Source organism: Trichosurus vulpecula, chromosome 1 (genome assembly GCF_011100635.1).
Source record: "Trichosurus vulpecula isolate mTriVul1 chromosome 1, mTriVul1.pri, whole genome shotgun sequence".
Lineage (NCBI taxonomy): Eukaryota > Metazoa > Chordata > Mammalia > Diprotodontia > Phalangeridae > Trichosurus > Trichosurus vulpecula.
In genome coordinates this window covers 85,434,779-85,455,291 of record NC_050573.1, presented here as the reverse complement: position 1 = coordinate 85,455,291, position 20,513 = coordinate 85,434,779, and the positions used below count along the sequence as shown (strand labels likewise).

At 39.7% G+C, this 20,513-nt stretch overlaps 1 protein-coding gene across 1 annotated transcript; it reads left to right on the top strand.

The window, feature by feature from the left end:
* The first annotated feature begins 1,809 nt into the window (after nt 1-1,809).
* LOC118833819 (zinc finger protein 345-like) lies at nt 1,810-11,981 on the top strand. Its single transcript, XM_036741231.1, has 4 exons — nt 1,810-1,815; nt 5,784-5,910; nt 6,153-6,266; nt 9,861-11,981. Exons 1-4 carry the CDS (start codon nt 1,810-1,812, stop codon nt 11,801-11,803), a joined length of 2,190 nt encoding a protein of 729 aa, XP_036597126.1. The 3' UTR covers nt 11,804-11,981.
* The last annotated feature ends 8,532 nt before the right edge of the window (nt 11,982-20,513 follow it).

The following is a 20,513-nucleotide window of genomic DNA, read 5'->3' as shown; positions in this document are numbered from 1 at the left end:
ACCAAAATCTCTTCACAAGCACCTCTCCCTGTGCTGTTCTCTGATAGTATTAAAAGCTGATGTTTATATAAGACTTTTAAGGTTTTGGAAGTATTTAGCATATAGCCTGAGCATCACAACCTTGTGAGGTAGATATTATGGGTATTATCCCCATTTTATAAATGAGGAATTAAGGTTTAGAGAAGTTGACTTGCCCATGATTACACATCCAGTCAGTATCAGAGTTGGGATTCCAACCTTCTTAATTCTACACTACCACATTGTCCCACCTCCCCTTCCCCCATCTAACACCACCCCCCCACTCCCCTGTCCTCCCCATCCCACTGGGGACTGAGACTCCAATTTTTCTTATCCTTTATTGCTGAGAGATAATTCAGCATTTGAGGTTTTAGCTCAATGATCCTTTCTTTTCTACCCGGTTCTTGACTTACTTCAGTTTTCTTTGTCCTCAGGTTCCCACCTGTTTGTGAGAACAGGAAGCCTTAAAGGACTTGAGGGTTGGAGACTGCTCAGAGGTCCATGCCTGCTCCCTTTGCCATCAGCTTCTCTTCACCTAAGAGATCTCTTGGGCTTCATCCTCAGGAGTCTGCTCCTCCATGGTCATCAACATGGTACTTGGCCCCTCTGGTCTTAGAGATCATCTAGTCCAGCACCTTTGTCTCCGACATGAGGAAGCTGGGATTGTGGAGCAGTGAAAGGAATTACCCAGAGGCAAGCAGGGATTTAGGGCAAAGCCAGAACTAGACACGAGATCTTTTGATTCCCTGGATATTCAGCTTAATCTTGCTATTGCTGTTTTTGGTTCATTTAGATTTAGCCTGTTTCAGTTCCTTTTCAATATATTTGTTTCATAAATTCTAAAAGTGCCTAGTTGGAAGTTTTATTCTATCTAAAATGTAGATTACTTTCATCCACACTTACAAGTTACCTCCCTCCCCCAGAAATGGAGATGAGGGTGGAGGAGGATAGCAAATGAGTGAATCTTTACTCTCATTACACTCTGGGTTACTGACTGTGCACATGAGTGAATCTTTACTTTCATTGTCTATGCATACTCATGCATAGAAGCATACACCCTAAAGTGAACCATAGTCAGAAGCTATAAAGAGCTACTAGGACTTTAATAAATTACAATTCACTCACACGTATATTGGCTTGCCTTCTTATGGCAGGATTTCATAAACTTGTTCTGTGGTTTGTTGTTTGGTTTCTGGGTTGGGTGTTGTCATTTTTGTGTTTGTCTTTTCCTTTTTGGCTTTTACTCATTTGTCTAAACTAGTATATTTATTTGTCTCTTCCTTTGCTCTTAGCAAAACATTCCAATATCTTTTGTCACCCACAAAGCACATATTCACAATTTTCTTTAATTCATTTGAGTATATGATATTAGAGTCTTGGCTTTGATTCTTTGCTACATATGCAAATTAATGTTCTCAGAGGTTTATTGTGGGTTTGGTAATGTATCCAACTGCCTTCCCCAAAGTCTTCTTTGGATGCTATATCATGACACGGACATGACTTGGGGCTCTCAAGTTTTGCCAGAATATAAGCTCTAATAGTTTCTACTAAAATAGATAAGCTTCCTGAACTAGACCACTTCTGAGAGGAACTTTGCCGGATACTATACTGTCAGGCTGGTGAATATTTTAGTACAAGAAAAGGTCTCATATAGGTGATAGTACTTGAGCTAAGCCTTTTTATTTGTCTCAGACAAATGGTTAGTTTGACAAGACTATCTGTATCTTGCTGATTGCCACACAGCAGAGGTTCCCAAAGTGGATGATACTGCCTCTGGGGTGCTCTGGAGCGATGGAGGTGGGGGTGGTAATAACCTCAGGTACAATTGGGGGATGTTCAATAAAAATAAGGGGGCAATGGAAGCATAAGGAAAGAAGAGAAGATAAGAAAATTTTGAAAAACCACTTGTACATGTTTTATCTGTTGTGTAACAGAGTTAAAATTTCCAAATAAACATACAAAATGCAAGTTTTGATCAATGGTGAAGTCTGCTGACAGGTCTTAACAAGCAAGTGTTGGCAGGCAAGTGTGTCACACATTGTCAGGAAGTCCAGCATGGATCAGCAGGAATATGTGCCTATAACGACTTGTTTATAATACGATACTATCAGTTACATGATGCAATATTGCATCATCAAAATTCTAATGCAGGAAAAAAAACACAAATTTACCATAAATTATTAAATTTAAGATGCAGCATTTTAAAAAAATATATTTTATATTTTTTGAAATGACACAAAATTTTTAAAAAGTTGTTAAAGGGTAAAAGAGAGTAGATTTCTGGTGGGGGGGGGGGCGGAGTGCTGAGTAATTTTTTTAAAGGGGGCAGTAGGCCAAATAAGTTTGGGAACCTCTAATCTAGTCCTATACACCTTTGCTGGAATTCTTGTTCCTGCACTCAGTTTTCTGATCTTTCTTAGTCCCTTTAATTTCAATGTTTCAGGTGTTTTTACCTGATAAACCTTTCATTTATAATGATTCAGATTCCAAGCATCACTCTTTCTCCTGGAGAGAAGGTGGTTCTTGAGCTGAACCTTGAAGGAAAACAGAAATTGTAAAAAGTGGAGGTGAGGAAGGAATATACACTCTGGGTTACTGACTGTGCAAAGGAGGAGAGATGGGATTAGAATGTCATACATGAAGAAGAGTAAGTCAGTTTGGCTGGGAAATGGAGTGCACAAAGAGAAAAAATTTACAATTAGCTTGTAATGGTAAGCTGGAGCTGAGTTGTGAAGTCTTGAAATGCTGAAGGAGTTTTTAGGCAATGGGGAGCTAGTGGAGATGGTTGAGTAGTGAAATGATATGGTCAGACCTGTATTTTAGGGGTATCAATTTGATAGCTATATGAAGGATCAATTGGAAAGAGAAGAGGCTAGTGATATGGAAACCAATTAGGAGGCTATTTGATTAATCCCAGTGAGAGGTGATGAGGACCTGAGCTAGGGTGGTAGCTATGTAAGACTTCGCAACTGACTAGATGGATGACTCCAGGAGAGTTAAGAGTCATGGTTGTAAACCTGGTTGACTAGAAGGATTGTGGACCCCTTAAAAGAAATAGGAAAGTTGGCAATAGGAATTTAGGGAAAAAAAATGTGTTCTGTTTTGGGCATATTCAGTTTCAGATGTCTATGGACCCTCCATTTGGAAATGGCTAATAGGCAATTGGGAATGCAGAACTAGAGCTCAGAAGAAGAACTAGCATGACAGATAGTTAGATTGATCTATCTGCAAGTCACCTGCTTAGAGATTATAGGATCATAGATCCAAGATGGAAGTCCCCTGAGAGGACATTTTAGTTCATCATTTTACAAACCAAATGAGACAACATTTGTGAAGCTCTTTGCAAACCTTCAAGTACTGTATAAATGCTTGCTATTATTGTAATTATTTACATATGGGGAAACTGAGGCCCAGAGAAGTAAATTTGCCCAACATCACCCAAGTAAATGTCAGGCACGATCTGAATCCAGGTCCTTTGATTCAGAGTCAGTGTTATTTCCCCCATACCATGCTGAGATGATAATTTTTTTTCATGAGTTCTTGGCAAATCATATAAAGGAATTGGGGTTCTTTTGTGATTTTTAAGACAAGTAGCATCATTTCATGGGACATTTTTATTTTTATGATGACAATTTGCATAAAGACTACCATGAAAATAGTTGTAGCTTATGCACTAAGTTCTATTATAGATGATGGAGAGGCAGAGAAATTCTACCAAGAATTCAATGAGACCTTTTAAATTAGAGCAACTTATACTTTAGTACTTCGTGACTTAGCCGTAAAAGTGGCAAATCACACACATACACACACACATACATATACATACATATATGTGTGTGTGTTGGAAAATATTACTTTTCATAAGAAAACATGTCAAAGGTTTCTAAGCTACATAGAAATCTAGAACATTCGACGGAGTGTAAGCTGATCAGAAATGAAGAGATAGCTGGCCCAGGAGCCCCTCTTAAAGGCAGAATTTGGGAGGAGCTTTACTCTCCTCCTTTCACTTTCTCAACCTTGCCCTTGGTGAACCAGTTGGATTATACACTATTCTTCACACATCAGTTCAGTCTCCCTTTACCCTATTGCCAGCCATGCCTTGACAAGCCCTAGTATTGGATTTCTCCCACCATCTATTGCCTTCACTACTATTCACATAAAGCTAAAGAAAATCATGAAGCCATGCTGACTGTATCCGTTACAAATTTGTGTTATGTAGTCTCAGCTGGCCCCTCAGTAAGACAATCCTTTTGTACTTCTCTAATTCGTTTACTGTGTTACTCACTGCAGTGACTACTCCAGACCTTTTCATCCATCCTCAAACCTCTCTCATGTCACTCCCTGCCTCACATTTCTCCCATTCTGTCCATCCTCTAATCATCTGCTAATATAATCTTCCTGAAGCGCATTTTTCTATCTCAGCCCCTTCCTAATTCAGAAAAGGTGAACAGAGTTGCGGTGTCTGGGTGGCAGACAGATAGGAGACATCTCAGTGCTAGGTGATGGAAGGACTGAGAAAGGAAAAGGGTTAAAATGAAAATAAGTTTGCTAATTGTGGAGCAGACCTTCCCTAGAGCACAGTAGAAGGGGCAGGTAGATCTGAAGTGGTACATTTGTCTAGTATGGTTGAGCAGCGTAGAAGTGAGAATGAAAGCAGCTGGGAATGGGCAACAGGGCTTGTCTTCAGCAGCTTGGGAATCACAATCAGCAGGAAGAGAAGGGTCTGAGGAAGTGGGAATATAATAGCCCATAATTGAGAAATGAGCCCAGGCAAAGTATCAGTGGTTAGAGATAGGCCTGTTGAGAAAGGGAGGATAGTAGGTTGTTTGAGGTCTAGCCTTGTTGTTCACACCATATGGCAATGTTGTCTCCTTTAGACAGGAGCAGGTCCTGGTATGGGCTGGGAGAGATCATTCAGGAGGCAGGAGGTAGCAGTGGGAATTGGGCCTTGTTGGAGATGGGCTGTGAAGCTTAGAGGTCAAAGGCAGGTATTCTAGATCTGGGGGCTGATTCAGGAAGGGTGACTGCAGTGTGGACTGAAAGTAACATATCTGAGAGCATTGAGGCATTAATTCTCAAGATAATCTGAAAAGGGAAGGCTATCAAATGCATAGAAAAATCAGACATCACAATTTAAACAAGGCAACTGATAAAATATGCCTGGTTTACCTCACCACAGATTTTAGCCTTAAGTATCCTGGTTGATATCTTAGTTTGTTCACTAGTAGCAGATCACTGATATCCCTGGAACATATATGAACCCCAAGTAGCTGTTTTACCCAAGATGAGATAACATCCTGTTTCTACATCTCTCAGCAAACTACCCACTGTCCTTGCTCCTTATCACTCAATGTCATCAGAGACCAAATTGCTTATACTGAGATTGGTGGAAATAAAAAAATCTTCATCATTAATTAATTAATGTTAGTTAACACATTAATTAATATGTGTTCACACCATATATGACAGTCCATTTTTCATTTTCAGTTTTTCCTAGTGGTTGCCTAATATATTTTTAAGCCACATAATTGTTCTTAGTAGCTTAGTAATATATGTGTACTTACATATATATCATATGTATATGTATATACATATGTATGTATATATATAAGTACTTACATATATATCACATACCCACATACATACATGCTTATAATCACACACACATGTACATGCTTCTTGTGCATAGGAAATAAGTATTCCTCATATGGTTTGAACTTCTATTTTGTGTTCACCCCTGAGCCACCAGTAATGTGTTGTTTCAGGAGTCTGTGACCTTTGAAGATGTGGCTATATTTTTCACCCAAGAGGAGTGGGGGCAGCTGGACCCTGCTCAGAGGGAGCTGTACAGTGATGTGATGCTGGAGAATTATGGGAACCTGGTTTCACTGGGTAAGATCTCATTCCAACAGTTACCATACCAGAACAACCTTCCTTCTGAGAAAAATTCAAGAACTCTCTTCTGAAGCCAAAAAGATATTTCTCTCTGACCCCTTCCTATTATATCATCTGTGTTGTTGGGTTTTTTCTCCCTTTTCTCTCCATCCTACACCTGTAGGGGCTGGATTTAAGCTCTGGGACTTATGATTTCTAGTCACAAATGGTCATATTCCCACTTCCTTCTCCATATTCAGGATTACCAGTCTCTAAACCTGATGTCATCTCCCAGCTTGAGCTGAGAGAAGGATGGTGGATGCTGAATGATACTGGAATTGAGGAAAAGGAGATCTTTAGAGATGCTTCCAGAGGTGAGTAAATAAGAGCCTGTCCCATTGGAGACAGAAAGAAAAAAAACATAGGAACTCTATGATGTACAATTTGAAATATCAGAGGAAAATTTTTCTTAGGGCGCCTCACTTTTTCCTCTGTAGTGAATGCCAAGTTGCCTTAAAGTGTCCTCCCTTCTATGTTTATTGCCTTTTTCTCAACCATAATAATTTTTTCCAACTCTCCTCCCAATTTTGTCCATGCTATTTATCTTCTTAGTCTCTCTTTTCTGTAGGAGTGTTAAGATGGAGAGGGGGAACTGGTTTATAGGATCTTCAGTCACCTCTCTTCATCTACAAATGAAAGGCAATCTAGGGTCCAAAACGCTTCAGCCTTATTCTATATAAAGAGTGGTACTGATTTTTTCTAAGATTCTCTGTTGCTAGTAAGAAGGTTCTCCTAGAGAAAATGGTTGACCCTTTTGCAAATTATTTTTCCAAAGTGAGTTCTGTCTCTAATACCACTTTGCCCCTAAATCATTGAGTTTTGGGATCTTTGATGAAGACCTTTCATCTCCACACCTGTATTGTGTTCACCCAGTCATCCAAAAACATTTATTAAATACCTGTTGTGCCAGACCCTATGAAAGATACAAAGTTCAGCTAAAAACTATCCATGCCTTTTTGGAATTTATAGTGAAATATAGGATACATTCACTCAGATAACTATAATTATAGTACATGGAATTGTATTAGAAATGCATTATAGGGAAGCAAATTTATCCCTGTTCAGTCTTCCATTGTCAAACAAAATGTGCTTTGTTCTCATTCTTCCCTGGTATCGAACATCTTTCTGACCTTGTCCATATTTACTTGTTTTCCTATTCTTTCCTGGCTTAAAAAAATTCCATATCTTTGTCACTGACAGTCACACATGAATAAGCCACCTATTCATAGTTTTATCTATTAATTTATTTAACTATGTTATAGGTTTTCTATTTTGTTTCTACTTAAGTAGATTAATTGCACAGAGTATTATAGAGAAGTCATATATCTATTAAAAGGGTAGAATTTATTAGAGATAAGAAGAATGCTGTATGAATGAATGAATGAAAGAAGAAAGATGAGGAAGGAAGGAAGGAGGGAAAGGAGGAAAGAAAAATTTTTAAGTGCTTAATATGGGCAAAACACAGTGCTATGTGCTTACAAATAGAAAACGAGAAAGTTTCTGACCTCAAGGAGCTCATGTTCTAATAGGAGGAGTTAACACATATGGGAGGGTTCACCTATAGGGCATTGGTCACATGCATTTTCTCTATCCGTCTAAAATCATTCAAGTGTTGTAAACACTGAATATCTCTATCTGTTACATAGATTTTTAATCATGTCAGAAAGAGTGTCATACTGAGGTTTGAGGTTTGAGTACAGCTATATTAGGTTATCAGTTCAAGATTCAACAAGCTTTAACTACTGCTGCCTGGTATGTGAAAGATACGATGCTAACTGCTATGGATATGAAGACAAAAATGAAAGCCCTTGTCCTCGGGAAGCTTACGGTTTACAAAGGGAGTAATGGTTCTTACACAAATGCATCAGGTTCTTTACGTTGGTTTAATATAACAATCAGAACTGTCCAAAAGTCGAATGAGCTGCCTTAGAAGATAGCAGGGTCCCTATTACTGAAGGTTTTCAATCAATATATGAACTTCATCATAGTCGTAAAGGTGATTCCTCTTCAGGAATGGGTTGAACTAGATTACTTTTCTGAGATTCTTTCTAATTCTGTGATTCTAGGAATCTGAAACTTGGGTTGTTCTCAAGATACCTATTTTATCTTTCTCAGTTAAGGCCTGTTTTTTTGTTAACATAGGTGGCACCAAAGAAGTTCTTGATATTTGTACATAGGTTGTTTTAAGGCCAAAGAGCAGGATTGGGCAGGGGGAAATTTACTTCTGCAGATGTGAGCCCCAATACCTTAGCCTACAGCCTACTTTTTAAAGATGTACAGTGCCTTCATCCCATACTTAATTCAGTATTTCTCTTTCCCAGAAAATAATAGGAATCCAACAGATTCCATCCTAAGGCATTAGCAACATATAGCAATATTCTGTATTAGTGGATCCCTATCTTTAGTAACTCAGCTGTAAGCAGTAATGAGTCAAAATCAAAGACCACAAGGAGCTTTTAGACCTTTTCTAACCTAACATTACATCACAAGCTAGCAATTTTTTTCTCGTGGCATTCAAGGCCCTTCATAACCTTGTCCTCTCCCCCCTTTCTACTCTTCTCACCTCCCACTTTTCACCATGTACTCTTGAATCCCATGATACTGGCCTCCTGGCTCTTCCATGAGCAAGACACTAATCTTTTGGCTCTGGTATTCTCTCTGGTTGTTCCCCATGCCTAGACTTCTCTTCATCCTCCATTCTGACTACTGACCTCCCTGGCTTCCTTTAAGTCTCAACTAAAATTTCACCTTATATAGAACACCTTCCCCAGTCCCTCTTAATTCCATTGCTTCCCTCTCTTAATTATTTCTTAGCTATTCTGTGTGTAGTTTGTTTGTACATATTTGTTTGCATGTTCCCTCCTGTTACATTGTAAGCTCCTTGAGGGCCAAAACTGTATTTTGCCTCTTTTTGTATCCCCAGTGCTCAGCACAGTGGCTGACACGCAGTTGGCACTTAATAAATGTTTGTAGACTGGCTGACAGATTCCTGGCAGGGATGGGCATAATATTCTTTATTTAAGATGTAGACCATAATATCTGTTGTTCAGTATCATTTCCATTAGTTAAACCATTTTCAATGGAAAAAGCAGTGGGCTTAGAGTCAGGAAGGCCTGGATTCGAATGCTGCCTCAGACACTTATTAGCTTTGTGACTATAGTTAAGTCACTTCATTTCTCTAAACCTCAGTTCCCCTCATTTGTAAAATGGAAATAATACTAGTATTACCTGTCTCACAGGATTGATGTGAATATCAATGAGATAATATACTTAAAGCACTTTGTAAACCTTTAAGCACCGTCAAGGTAGAAGATATTGTAAGTAGAATCTCATTTTTTTTCTCTTGCCCATTCTTTTGACTTTGCATATACTTGTTTCTTTTGCTATTCCTGCTTTTTCTTGCAAAATATCTCCATTTCCCATTCACCCCCCCTCTCCATTTACAACTTTCTTGACTGTTAATTCATTTGTCTTTCATTCCAGATTCTTTATTTTGTTTCTTTTCGTAGAGAAGATTTCTGTCTATTCAAGAGCCATGATTTCATGGGAAAGAGGGTACGGAGGACACCCTGTGCATCCTATCTTGCTAGGTTTTACCTCTAAATTGGCTGAACTTGTATTTTTGAATGTGAGTTTTTAAGTCCTTGATTTTTTTTAAGTCCAAATTTTAAAAATCTTAAGTTCATAGGAATTAGAACTGGAGAGCATCTTAAAGACCATCTAGTCCAACCCCTCATTTTACAGAGGAGAAAACGTTCCCAGACGGATTAAGTGACTCATCTAGTGTCACACAGGCAATAAACAGCCTTGATTACAAATCCATTGCTCTTTCCAGTGTTGTTCTGTGTGGCTGTGTCTACTTGTTATTATGACCCACGTAATGATAGTTTTTTGTTTGTTTGTTTCAGGTTTTAAGAAAAAATCTGATGATAAGGATTTTTTCACTCTACTTCCTAAAGAAGTAAAATTGCATGGAAAGGTATCAGAAGAACTCCTAAGAGGTATTAACCAGGTCAGGGATTTAGGAGATGCCTATGAGCTTAATAGCTGCTTAGAGAGAAAGAGAAGAAACACCAGAGGGGAGAAGTGTCTTCAGTCTGCTTCTCTGCAGAGAGGTTCCCAACATGTCACAGTCTTCTATAAGAAAACAGTTAGACCAGAGAAAGCCAAGAAATATAATGAATTTGACAAAACCTTTGGTTACAGCCCCAAAGTTGTTATACATCAGAGAGATCCTACAAAAGAAAGAGTCCATAAAATTAATACTTATGGCCAAAGTTTTGCCCAAAGTTCTGCCCCCATGTACCATAAGAAAATTCATAGTAGAGAGAATCATGTTAAATGTGACGAATGTGGGAGAGCCTTCACTCATATGGCAGCTTTTATACAGCACCAGAGTATTCATACTGGAGAGAAACTCTATGAGTGTAACGAATGTAGTAAGGCCTTCAGTCGACCTTCAGTCCTTATTCGACACCAGAGAGCTCATTCTGGAGAGAAGCCATTTGAATGTAGTGAATGTGGGAAAGCTTTCAGTAGAAGTTCAGTCCTTCATGAACATCAGAGAATTCACTCTGGGGAGAAACCCTATGAATGTAATGAGTGTGGTAAAGCCTTTAGTCGAAGCTCTACCCTTATTCAACATCAGAGAATTCACACTGGAGAGAAACCTTATAATTGTAAAGAATGTGAGAAAGCTTTTAGTACACGGTCAGGTCTTCATGAACATCAGAGGATTCACAGCGGGGAGAAGCCATATGAATGTAATGAATGTGGGAAATCTTTTAGTCGAACTTCAGATATCATAGCACATCAGAGAATTCATACTGGAGAAAAACCATATGGATGTAAAGAATGTGGAAAAACCTTTAGTAGAAGCTCAAGTGTTAGAAAACATCAGAAAATCCATGAAGGAGAGAAACCCCATGAATGTGATAAATGTGGTAAAACTTTCACTCATCTTACAGATTTTGTTCAACATCAGAGAATTCATAGTGGAGAAAAACTTTATGAATGTCACGAATGTGATAAGGCCTTCGATTATGCCTCAACTCTTACTCGACATCAGAGAATTCATACTGGGGAAAAAACCTACAAATGTAATGAATGTGGAAAATCCTTCACCCATTTTACAGGTTTTATGCACCATCAGAGAATACATACTGGCAAGAAACCCTATAAATGTAACGAATGTGGGAGAGCCTTCAGTAGGAACTCACTCCTTATTGAACATTGCAGGATTCATACTGGTGAGAAACCTTTTAAATGTAATGAATGTGGGAAAGCCTTCAGTTACATCAAAGGTTATAGTCAGCATCAGCTAATCCATAGTGGAGAGAAACCTTTTGACTGCAGTGAATGTGGAAGAGCCTTTAGTCGCCATTCACTCCTTATTCGACATCTGAGAGTCCATACTGGAGAGAAACCATTTGAATGTAATGAATGTGGTAAAGCCTTCGGTAGAAGGTCAGTCCTTCATGAACATCAAAGAATTCATACTGGGGAGAAGCCATATGAATGTAATGAGTGTGGGCAAGCCTTCAGTCGGAGCTCTACCCTTATCCAACATCAGAGGATTCACACTGGAGAGAAACCTTATGAATGTAATGAATGTGGGAGAGCTTTCAATACCAGATCAGGCCTTAGTGAACATCAGAGAGTTCATACTGTCCAGAAGCGAAGTGAATGTGATGAGTGTGGGAAAACTTTTCATAGGAGATCAAAACTTATTCAACACCAGAGAATTCATGCCGGAGAGGAGCCATGTGAATGTAACATATGTGGGAGAGCCTTTGCTTGCCATTCACTTCTCATTCAACACCAGTGTAATTGCACTCAAGTTAATGTGTAAATGTGATGGAAATGCAAAGGAGAATTCTGTTGACTGGAGTTCATATAGGTTAAAATCACATAATAGAATGTAAACTTGTTAATGGCAGCTGCTAATTTTTGTTCAAATTTAGTTTGTATAGCATTCTAGCCCAGTGCCACATACAGAGCAATAATAAAATATGTTTTTGGTGGTTGAATTATTAGACTGATAATTATATCAAAACCTTCAGTAAAAAACCCCCTCCCCTTTAGTCACAATGAGAGAATCCCAATCCAGTAATACCTAGGATGATAACAAAAAGGAATGGTAAATTTCTGTTCTGACCTTGCTCTCTGCCTAGAAGTGTTTTGAATTGGATAAAACAGCCTAACCTCTCTCCCAGAGGTACCATTTGTCCCCTGTGAGTTTAGTGGCACCATTACCTGGGAAGTTTGGCATCAGCAACTGTGTATGGGGAGCATGGCAACATCAGAAATGTTACATGTTAAATTTCTGAATGGTGATACTCTTTAGGCTATTGAAAGTTTTATTTGAAGAGGCTGGGAGATCTCAGAGTTTGAAAGGGTTCTCAGAAGCCATTTAGTCCGAACTGATAAATATACAGTAGCTCCCTTTACAAAATAATAAAAACTGACATAACCTTTAAGGTTGGCAACTCTCTTTCATACATCATCTTATTTGATCCTCACAGTACAATAGCTCTTAGGGTAGATACTACAGATATCCCCACTTTACAGGTGAGAAACTCTCAGGTGGAGTGACTTGCCTATAGTCATACAGCTAATTTCAAAGGAAGGATTCAAACCCAGAGCTAGCCGAGTTTGACTCCCAAGTCCAGCATTCTGGCCATTCTGCCTTGCTGTTGCTGTTGTTTTACCTTCTTGAAAAGCCTCCACTTGAAGACCTTCTGTGATGGGAAAGCCACTATTTACTGAGGCAGCCCATTCTACTTTTGAACAATACAGTCTAATTAGTGATAACGTCTTTTCCTTATATGTCACAGAAGTCTATCTTTGCAACTTCCTACTGCTCCTGTTTCTGCCTTCTAGGGCCAAGTGGAAGAAGTCTGGTACTTCTTCCACAACATAACCCTTCAGCTACTTGAATATGGCTATCAAGTTCTATCTTCTGAATGTTCTCTTTTCCAGGCTAAACATCTCCAGTTAACTGATCCTCCTCTGGCAAGGTCTTCAGGCAATCCTCACCATCCTGGTCCAGCACACCTGGTAGCATTACAGAGGAGGGTGGCCAGGAAGGGTAAACTGTCATTGAGAAGGAAGACATCTCTTTGCCTACTTTTGAGGTGTTTTATTATGTTCTTGAAGTAATGGAAGACCATTATTGTTTGTCGTATTTCCTGGGGATAAAACTGGTATTTCTCTTGGTTGGGGGGAGAGGGCAGGTGACTTGCAATTTAGAACCTGATTTCACATGCTTGTTTTTTCTGGCCTGATTTACCAGAGTGGATTGAGAAAATACCCATTCATGTGGCAAGTTGAATATTAGCACCTCACTGATCAATTGTGCTTCTGCATCCCACCTGTGACCACTCAGTGGCTATCACTTCCCTGGAAAGTTTGGGACAAGCCTGTTTGCCTGCCAGGTTTTAGAAATAAAGGTTGGTATGGGACAAGAGCCATTTTTGGTTTGAGCCAGAATGGAGTTGGTATTGTATCTTATAAGCAGGAAGAAATCTTAAATATCCTTAATTTTATAGATGAGGAAATAAAGCCAGAAAAGTAAAGTGAGTTGCTCAGTAATGTGGCAGCTAGGATTTAAACCCATATCTTCTGCCTCTAAATTTCGGCTTTTTTATTATATCTTTGTTATTGGAGCCTTGAGAATCATAAGAGGCCGAGACTTTGGCTTAGGAATGTTTTCTGGATAAGATAAATTGCAAATTTGGCGGCCGACCAGTGTAAGCCTTTATACAAACTTCTGATTATGTTCTGATTATAAGAATATAAACCTCAGAAAATGATTCATCAAATCATAGTGACATGTTGGCCAAGAGGTAATCTGGGAAGAGAGTAGGTTTTCTGGTGCCAACAAGCCCATGGAAGGTGACAGCAGAGGAAAAAAAGACACAGATACGTGGAGATTAGGGTGGGATAGGTCTGTGAACCCAGAGATTGTTACTGTCTTGGTGACCAGGAAGGTCAGAGGTTCTGTATCTCAGTTATCAGGGTTTAGATTATAGTTTCAAGCAGTAGTTCACAAAAAGTGACAGGAAACTCATTTCCACATTCCCTAGCTTCAGTTTGCTGCCTGCTTTTCCAGCTGAAGTACTCTACTGTGACAGCTGCCTTTTGCCCTTTAAGTTTTAGGGAAGTAAAGAGGGAACAGGGGAGTAGAAAGAGACAGAAGACTTCTAGGTCCCAGATGATGGAACTGGACATCCAACTGTCCTTTTTATGTTAAATGGTCATCATGAGACAATTCTTCACAGTGATTAATATTGTGCTGTGAGCAAAAAATGTTCAAAACCCACTGGTATAGAGGAATCTGTACGCCAATGTGCAGTGTTTCCTGTGAATGATCCATAAGAGATCCAGTTTTCTATGGACTCGAAGTCTTTGATGCACTCAAGACTTAGAACAATTTCTTGTAGTCACACAGGTCAGTCAGTCCGCAGTCAACAAGAAGTTAGGTAGCAGTGATAAATCTCGGAGATATGACCTTTTGTGAAGGAGGAAGGACCAGAACCTCAGGGCTAAGATTTAGAGGATACCATGTTATAGTGGAAACAGTAGGCTGTCACAGAGATAGGTTACACAATGTTAGAGTTAGAAGAAGCTTTAAGGGACCATCTAGCTAATGCCTTATACCAGAGTACTCAGACTGTAAGTAGCAGAACTAGAAGCTAGGCCTTTGGATTCTTTCCACTGCATGATATTTTTACAAGGTTCAGGTTAATTATACTTAGAAGGAAACACTAGGAAGCTTTCCTGCTCAGGAGTTTGTCTAGCCACCTGTGCATTGTTCACATTGTTCATATGTCTTAATTCCTCTATTTCATCCCCTTTTTGGTCAGAAGGGAGAATTTTGGTTAGACTGGGAGAATTTTGGAGGGAGAAAAGCCTACCCTAGGGACTAGGTAAAGCAGGATACCCATTTGAAGAGCTATGTCTTCATATATGTGACCATGCAAAATTTGTATCTACCTTGCTTGCTTGATGTTACTTGTATCCATGATAACTGAGTAAACTTATTTTGAAGCTGTATATATTATATTTTAGTGGGTTAAAAGGAAGAAGCATCTTGTTCCTTGCCTAGGCCAAGAGATCTAAGGAGACCCAGAGACGCAAGGGAGACAGGTTGACAGTAAATGGAAAAGAATTCCTGGATTGCCAGTTTATTAAGAGAGAAAGAAGACCCTCAGAGTTGTTAAGTTCTTCTGTAAATAATGTACTTCTTCCCACTAGGATGTTTCTCAATGGAAAGCAATCCTAAGTGAAACAGCCATATAAGGAGGTGATAACATAAGAGGCATTTTGGGAAAAGCACAGAATATGGAAGACCAATCTAGAAAGTAGTTCAAATGAAAAAAGCCTAAAAGATTTAATGGACTTCAGTTATGAGTTAGTAGTGTGATGTGGCGGTCAAAAAAACTAATGTCATCATAGGTTCCATCAGCAGAACCATGACTTCCAGAGGAGGGAAACTATATACTTGCTATACACTGACTTCAAGCAGACTACATTTGCAATTTTTGCATACAGAGTGAATTCAGAGGAGAGCTCTCAGGATAGGAAATAGAGTTCAAAATTGTGCCCTAACAGGATTGGTTGTCAAAACTGGGAATGTTGAGGGCACAATAATTGCCTTTTTTTAAAAAGACAATCACTTAGAAAAGGAATTATATTCTGCTGGGTCCCAGTACACAGAACTAGGGAAAATGGATGTTAAAGAAAGGCAGATTTTGACTCGAGGTAAGGAAAGATCTCCTAAGGCTGGACACTTGTCTCGATGAAGATTCCCCCTAGTATGTTGAGTAGGAGATTCTTCTTCAATGTGGTCTAAGTAGCCTCTGAGTGTACTTCCAACTCTGAGATTCTGTGATTCTCTTAGATCCAAACAATCTCTGAAAATGGTACTAGAATTACAAGTATTAACTTCAAATCCCTTCATTTGATAGATGAGAAACTGTAACAACAATGTTGCTAGCAGCTGCTGTTGGGGTATAAGACCAATAACACCAGCACACAGGAGGGCCGCCAGCAGAGGTTCTTTGATTTGCTTTTCTAAGGAAAGCAACTTTAAGGGGTTTACAATCTCACTTTAATCAAACATACATATATCATTCAATTAGTTCAAGGGGAAAGGTCAGTACCCTGAACTTAAGAGTAAATACCAACAGAAATTACAAACAGAGAAAATAAAAACAGAGCAAATAACACAAATCAACAGATAGGCTTGTAGCTGTCTGGCCAAAGCTATACATACACAGTTACCAGAGAGAGAAGAACAACATCTGGGTTTTCAAAGTGGGGGTAGAGCTCCTTAACAGCTATCCAGAATCTCCACACCAACACTCTTCCAATGAGTGAGCCCCAAACAAAATGCTAACCTCAGAGTATATATACCCTTTTTCAGAGCCTGAAGGCTTCACACCTCTCCAGGGCTCCACACCTAACCTAATTAGCAAATGGGTGTGGGCCTTCCTACAAACAAAGGCAAGACTCAATTAAAAGCACTTGATTGCCTTAGTGCTGAGAAGCACACCAAAAGAAAAAATAGTAAAAAGTCCCACTTTGCTTGCTTTTACAGAAACCTGAGTGAGGCCTAAGACCAGGGAAAGACAAAGTTTGAACTAGTGGGCATAAACTCTAACTCACTGGCAACACAAGGGGCACATCCCCTGGAAGAGAAAACACTGGGCTGGGAGATGAAACTAGGAAAAGTGGTTCCCTGCTTATTCTGTCCCACTGAGGATGCAGGAAAAGTCCTGCATACTCTTCAGTCTTCTCAGGCCCCAAACAGGAAGTAACTCTCCCTCCCTTTCCCACCACACTTTCTTGTATGATCTAGTAAGTAGAAGAGGGGTGGTATGGGTATTTCAATTTAATGTCTATTTATTATATGTTGTTAGTAAACCTCCCTTTTCAAAATGAACTCTATTGGAAATGTTAAAAAAGACTCCTTCCATGGACATTTGCTTGTTTTATAAGTGTTTCAAGAATATCCTGAACTTCAGTAGATCTGTGATCTCATCCATTTGTGGGAATCTTATCCATTGGTGTAAACTGCTACCCACTGATGCCTTCTCATTCCTTTAGATTCTTGTCATAGATCGTATACAGGGGGATATGCTGGAGGCCTTCATCCTGAACCACAAATCTGGTACAGAAATAAAAACAAGTATTGTATCTATACTCATTTTCTCAATAAACATTTATTAAATGCCTGTGATGTATGATGCATTGTGCTAAGGATTAGGGTGCATACAAAGATAAAATTTGGCCTCTTCCCTCTGGGAGCTCACAGCCTGGTTAATTCTTAATTTTATATTGAACCTTTTGTTTGTGCTCAACATTTGTCAAGGATGAAACTAGGTCCCACTCAGACAGTCCCCATTGATACATTTGCTTTTATTTGCATTCCCATCTGCACCTTTCAGAATCCTTATCTTTCTTCTTTCATATAGTCTTTCCTAAAGCCTCTGGCTGAAATTATCCTCTACTTCTACAGATGTCCCTAGAGAATTTATTCTGATCTATCCTTTACCTCCATTACATTCTTCCTTTTATTATATTTATCTGTGTACATGTATGTCTGCAACCCCCAGGCAAAATGTAATCTTATGGTCAAGGAGTTTCCTCTTTATCTTGGTATCCTTGTAACAACAGCAATACTTACATAGTTACCAGAGAGAGAAGCACCAACACCTGGGTTTTCAAAAGGGGAGGGGGGTGGGAGGGTGCTCCTTAATGGCTACCCAGAGTCTCATCTGGCTACATCACATGAACACTCTCACGTGAGTGAGCCCCAAAGCAAAATGCCAACCTCCGAGTATATATACACTTCTTCAGGGTCAGAGGGTATCATCACAACCCTTGTGACCCAGGCTCATGTGACTTTGGCTTCCATGTAACTTAAGCAGGTCACGTGGGCCTATTAATGGATGGGAAAGATCTCATCAAGCAAAAACTACATTAACAATACATTGGGCCCCAAGAGCTTTCGTATCTATTACATAGGTAACTTATATCTGACTAGGCATTCACATTTCTTAAGTACAACAAAATCCCCACAAAATAAATACATAACATTTGCAAAATACGTAATATAACTCATTACCAGACTGGCCACATGGCCTTAAAAAAACACAAAGTACATAACATAGTAATCCCCTCAGTCCAAAACAAAAATGTCCAAATAAAGCCCCTCTTGGGGGTGTGTCCTCCTCACACTGCTATTGCAGGCTTCCATCCTAATACTCTCAGGTGCAGGCATGCTTCAATGAGCAAAGTCCCAACATCATGAAGTTCTCTTGGGGATGTGTCCTCCCACACTGCTCCAGTCCCCACTTCCATGTAATGAGGAGCAGCTGGGCAACAAAGCCAACAGGATGGGGTCCTTGGGGGTCCATGGCACTTCTCCCCACCCACCACAGACAACTCCGTCCTTCCCCTGGGTTCCAAACCACCCGAGGGGGACACAGCGGAAAAGCATTCTCAGTGCCTTGCTGCAAAGTTTTTATCTTGCCTCAGGACTGAATTCCGAATTCCTGGGTTCCTCTTTTTCCAGCAGGAGCCAGACAATCCTGGCTTCTGCCTGAGTCCTGATGCAGGCAGCTTTCCATTCCCTGCTCTCGCCTCGCCGAAGTTGGCACACAGGCAGTTCTCCACTCTTGCTCCATGGCTCCACAGAATCATAGCTACCACCACTTGGAAACATACAATTATCCTAGCCCCTATACTTTCCTTTTAGTGTGCAGATCCTTCCAACTATGCCATTTTGTAACAATAATGTTGCTTGCAGCTGCTGTGAGGGTGTAAGACCCAACAACACCAGCACACAGGAGGACTGCTAGCACAGGTTCTTTGATCTGCTTTTCTAAAGGAAAGCAACTTTAAAGGGGTCAACAATCTTACTTTAATCAAACATATATATATATATACACACACACACCATTCACTTAGTTCAGGGGGAAAGTCAACACCCTGAACTTCAGAGCAAATACAAACAGAAATTACAAGCAGAAATTATATAAACAGAGCAAATAACACAAATCAGCAGACAGGGCCTCTAGCTGTCCATAGCAATACATACATAGTTACCAGAGAGAGAAGCACCAACATCTGGGTTTTCCAAGCTGCAGAGCGGGTTTCTTAACAGCTACCCAGAGTCTCGTCTGGCTACACTGCATGAACACTCTTCTCATGAGTGAGCCCCAAAGCAAAATGCCAACCTTCGAGTATATATACACTTCTTCAGGGTCAGAGGGCATCACAACCCTTGCGACCCAGAATCATGTGACTTAGGCTTAGAAGGTCACATGGGCCTATTAATGGATGGAAAAGATCTTCCCATCAAGCAAAAAATACATTACCAATATGATCCTGAGCACCTTACACAGTGCTTCACATAAAGAAAGTACTCAATAAATCAAACAAGCCTCTATTAAGCACCTACCATGTGCTAGGCACTGGAAATATAAAGACAAAAATGAAACAATCCCTGTTCTCAAATAGCTTAAATTCTACTAGGTGAAAATGGAATATATACAAATAAGTAAATACAAAATACATACCACCAGTAAACAAGCGTTTATTAAATAATGACTGTATGCCACATGCTATGCTAAACTCTGAGGATACAAAAAAAGGCAAAAACATAGTCCCTACCCTTAAAGAGCTCACATTCTATTGGAGACACCATTCAAGTAACCACATACTGTGTGTGTGTACACACACACACACACACATATATATTGTATGTGTATATGTATATGTGTGTATATATATATATGTGTGTGTGTATATATATACATATATATGTATATAGTACATGTGAAGTAACCTGTGGCGGGGGGGAGAGAATTATTGTGGGAGAGACTAGGGAAAACCTTTTGCAGTAGATGAGATTTAACCCAAGTCTTGAAGGAAGCCAAGATGCAGAGGTGAGGAGGGTAAGCATTTGAAGTATGGGAGACAACCTGTAAAAAGGCACAAGGTGGGGAAATGGAGCATTGTGTATGAGAAACTGCAATAAGGCCAGTGTCACCATATTGTAGAGTACACACCGGGGAGTAAAGTAAAAAGACTGGAATGGTAGGAAGGGGCCAGGTGGTATAGAGCTTTAAATTCCAGAGCATTTTATATTTGGTTCTGAAAGCAATAGGAAGCCACTGGATTTTTTTGTGGAGTGGCATGGTCAGACCTGTGCTTTAGAAAGATCACTTTGGAAGTTGAATAGAGGACAGACTGAAGTGGGAAAAGACTTGAGCAAGGAGACCAAACAGAAGATTATTGCAATATTCTAGTCATGATGAAGCGAAGAGGGCCTGTACCACAGGAATAGCTGAATAATGGAGAGAAGGGGACATATATTAATGATGCTGTGAAGGTAGAAATGACAAAAGTTGGCAACAGATCAAATATATGGGGTGAGTGTGAGAGAGAAGTTGAGAATAACACCAAGGATGCAAGCCTGAGTAACCTGGAGGATAGTGGCTTCTTCCTTCAGTAGTAATAGGGAAGTTTGGGAAAAGAGATGTTTTTTG

What these genes read in the sequence shown, in the direction of transcription:
- LOC118833819 (XM_036741231.1), top strand. An exon ending in TGGGAACCTGGTTTCACTGG is followed by an intron (nt 5,911 to 6,152) that starts GTAAGATCTCAT and finishes CTCCATATTCAG; the next exon opens with GATTACCAGTCTCTAAACCT. An exon ending in CTTTAGAGATGCTTCCAGAG is followed by an intron (nt 6,267 to 9,860) that starts GTGAGTAAATAA and finishes TGTTTGTTTCAG; the next exon opens with GTTTTAAGAAAAAATCTGAT.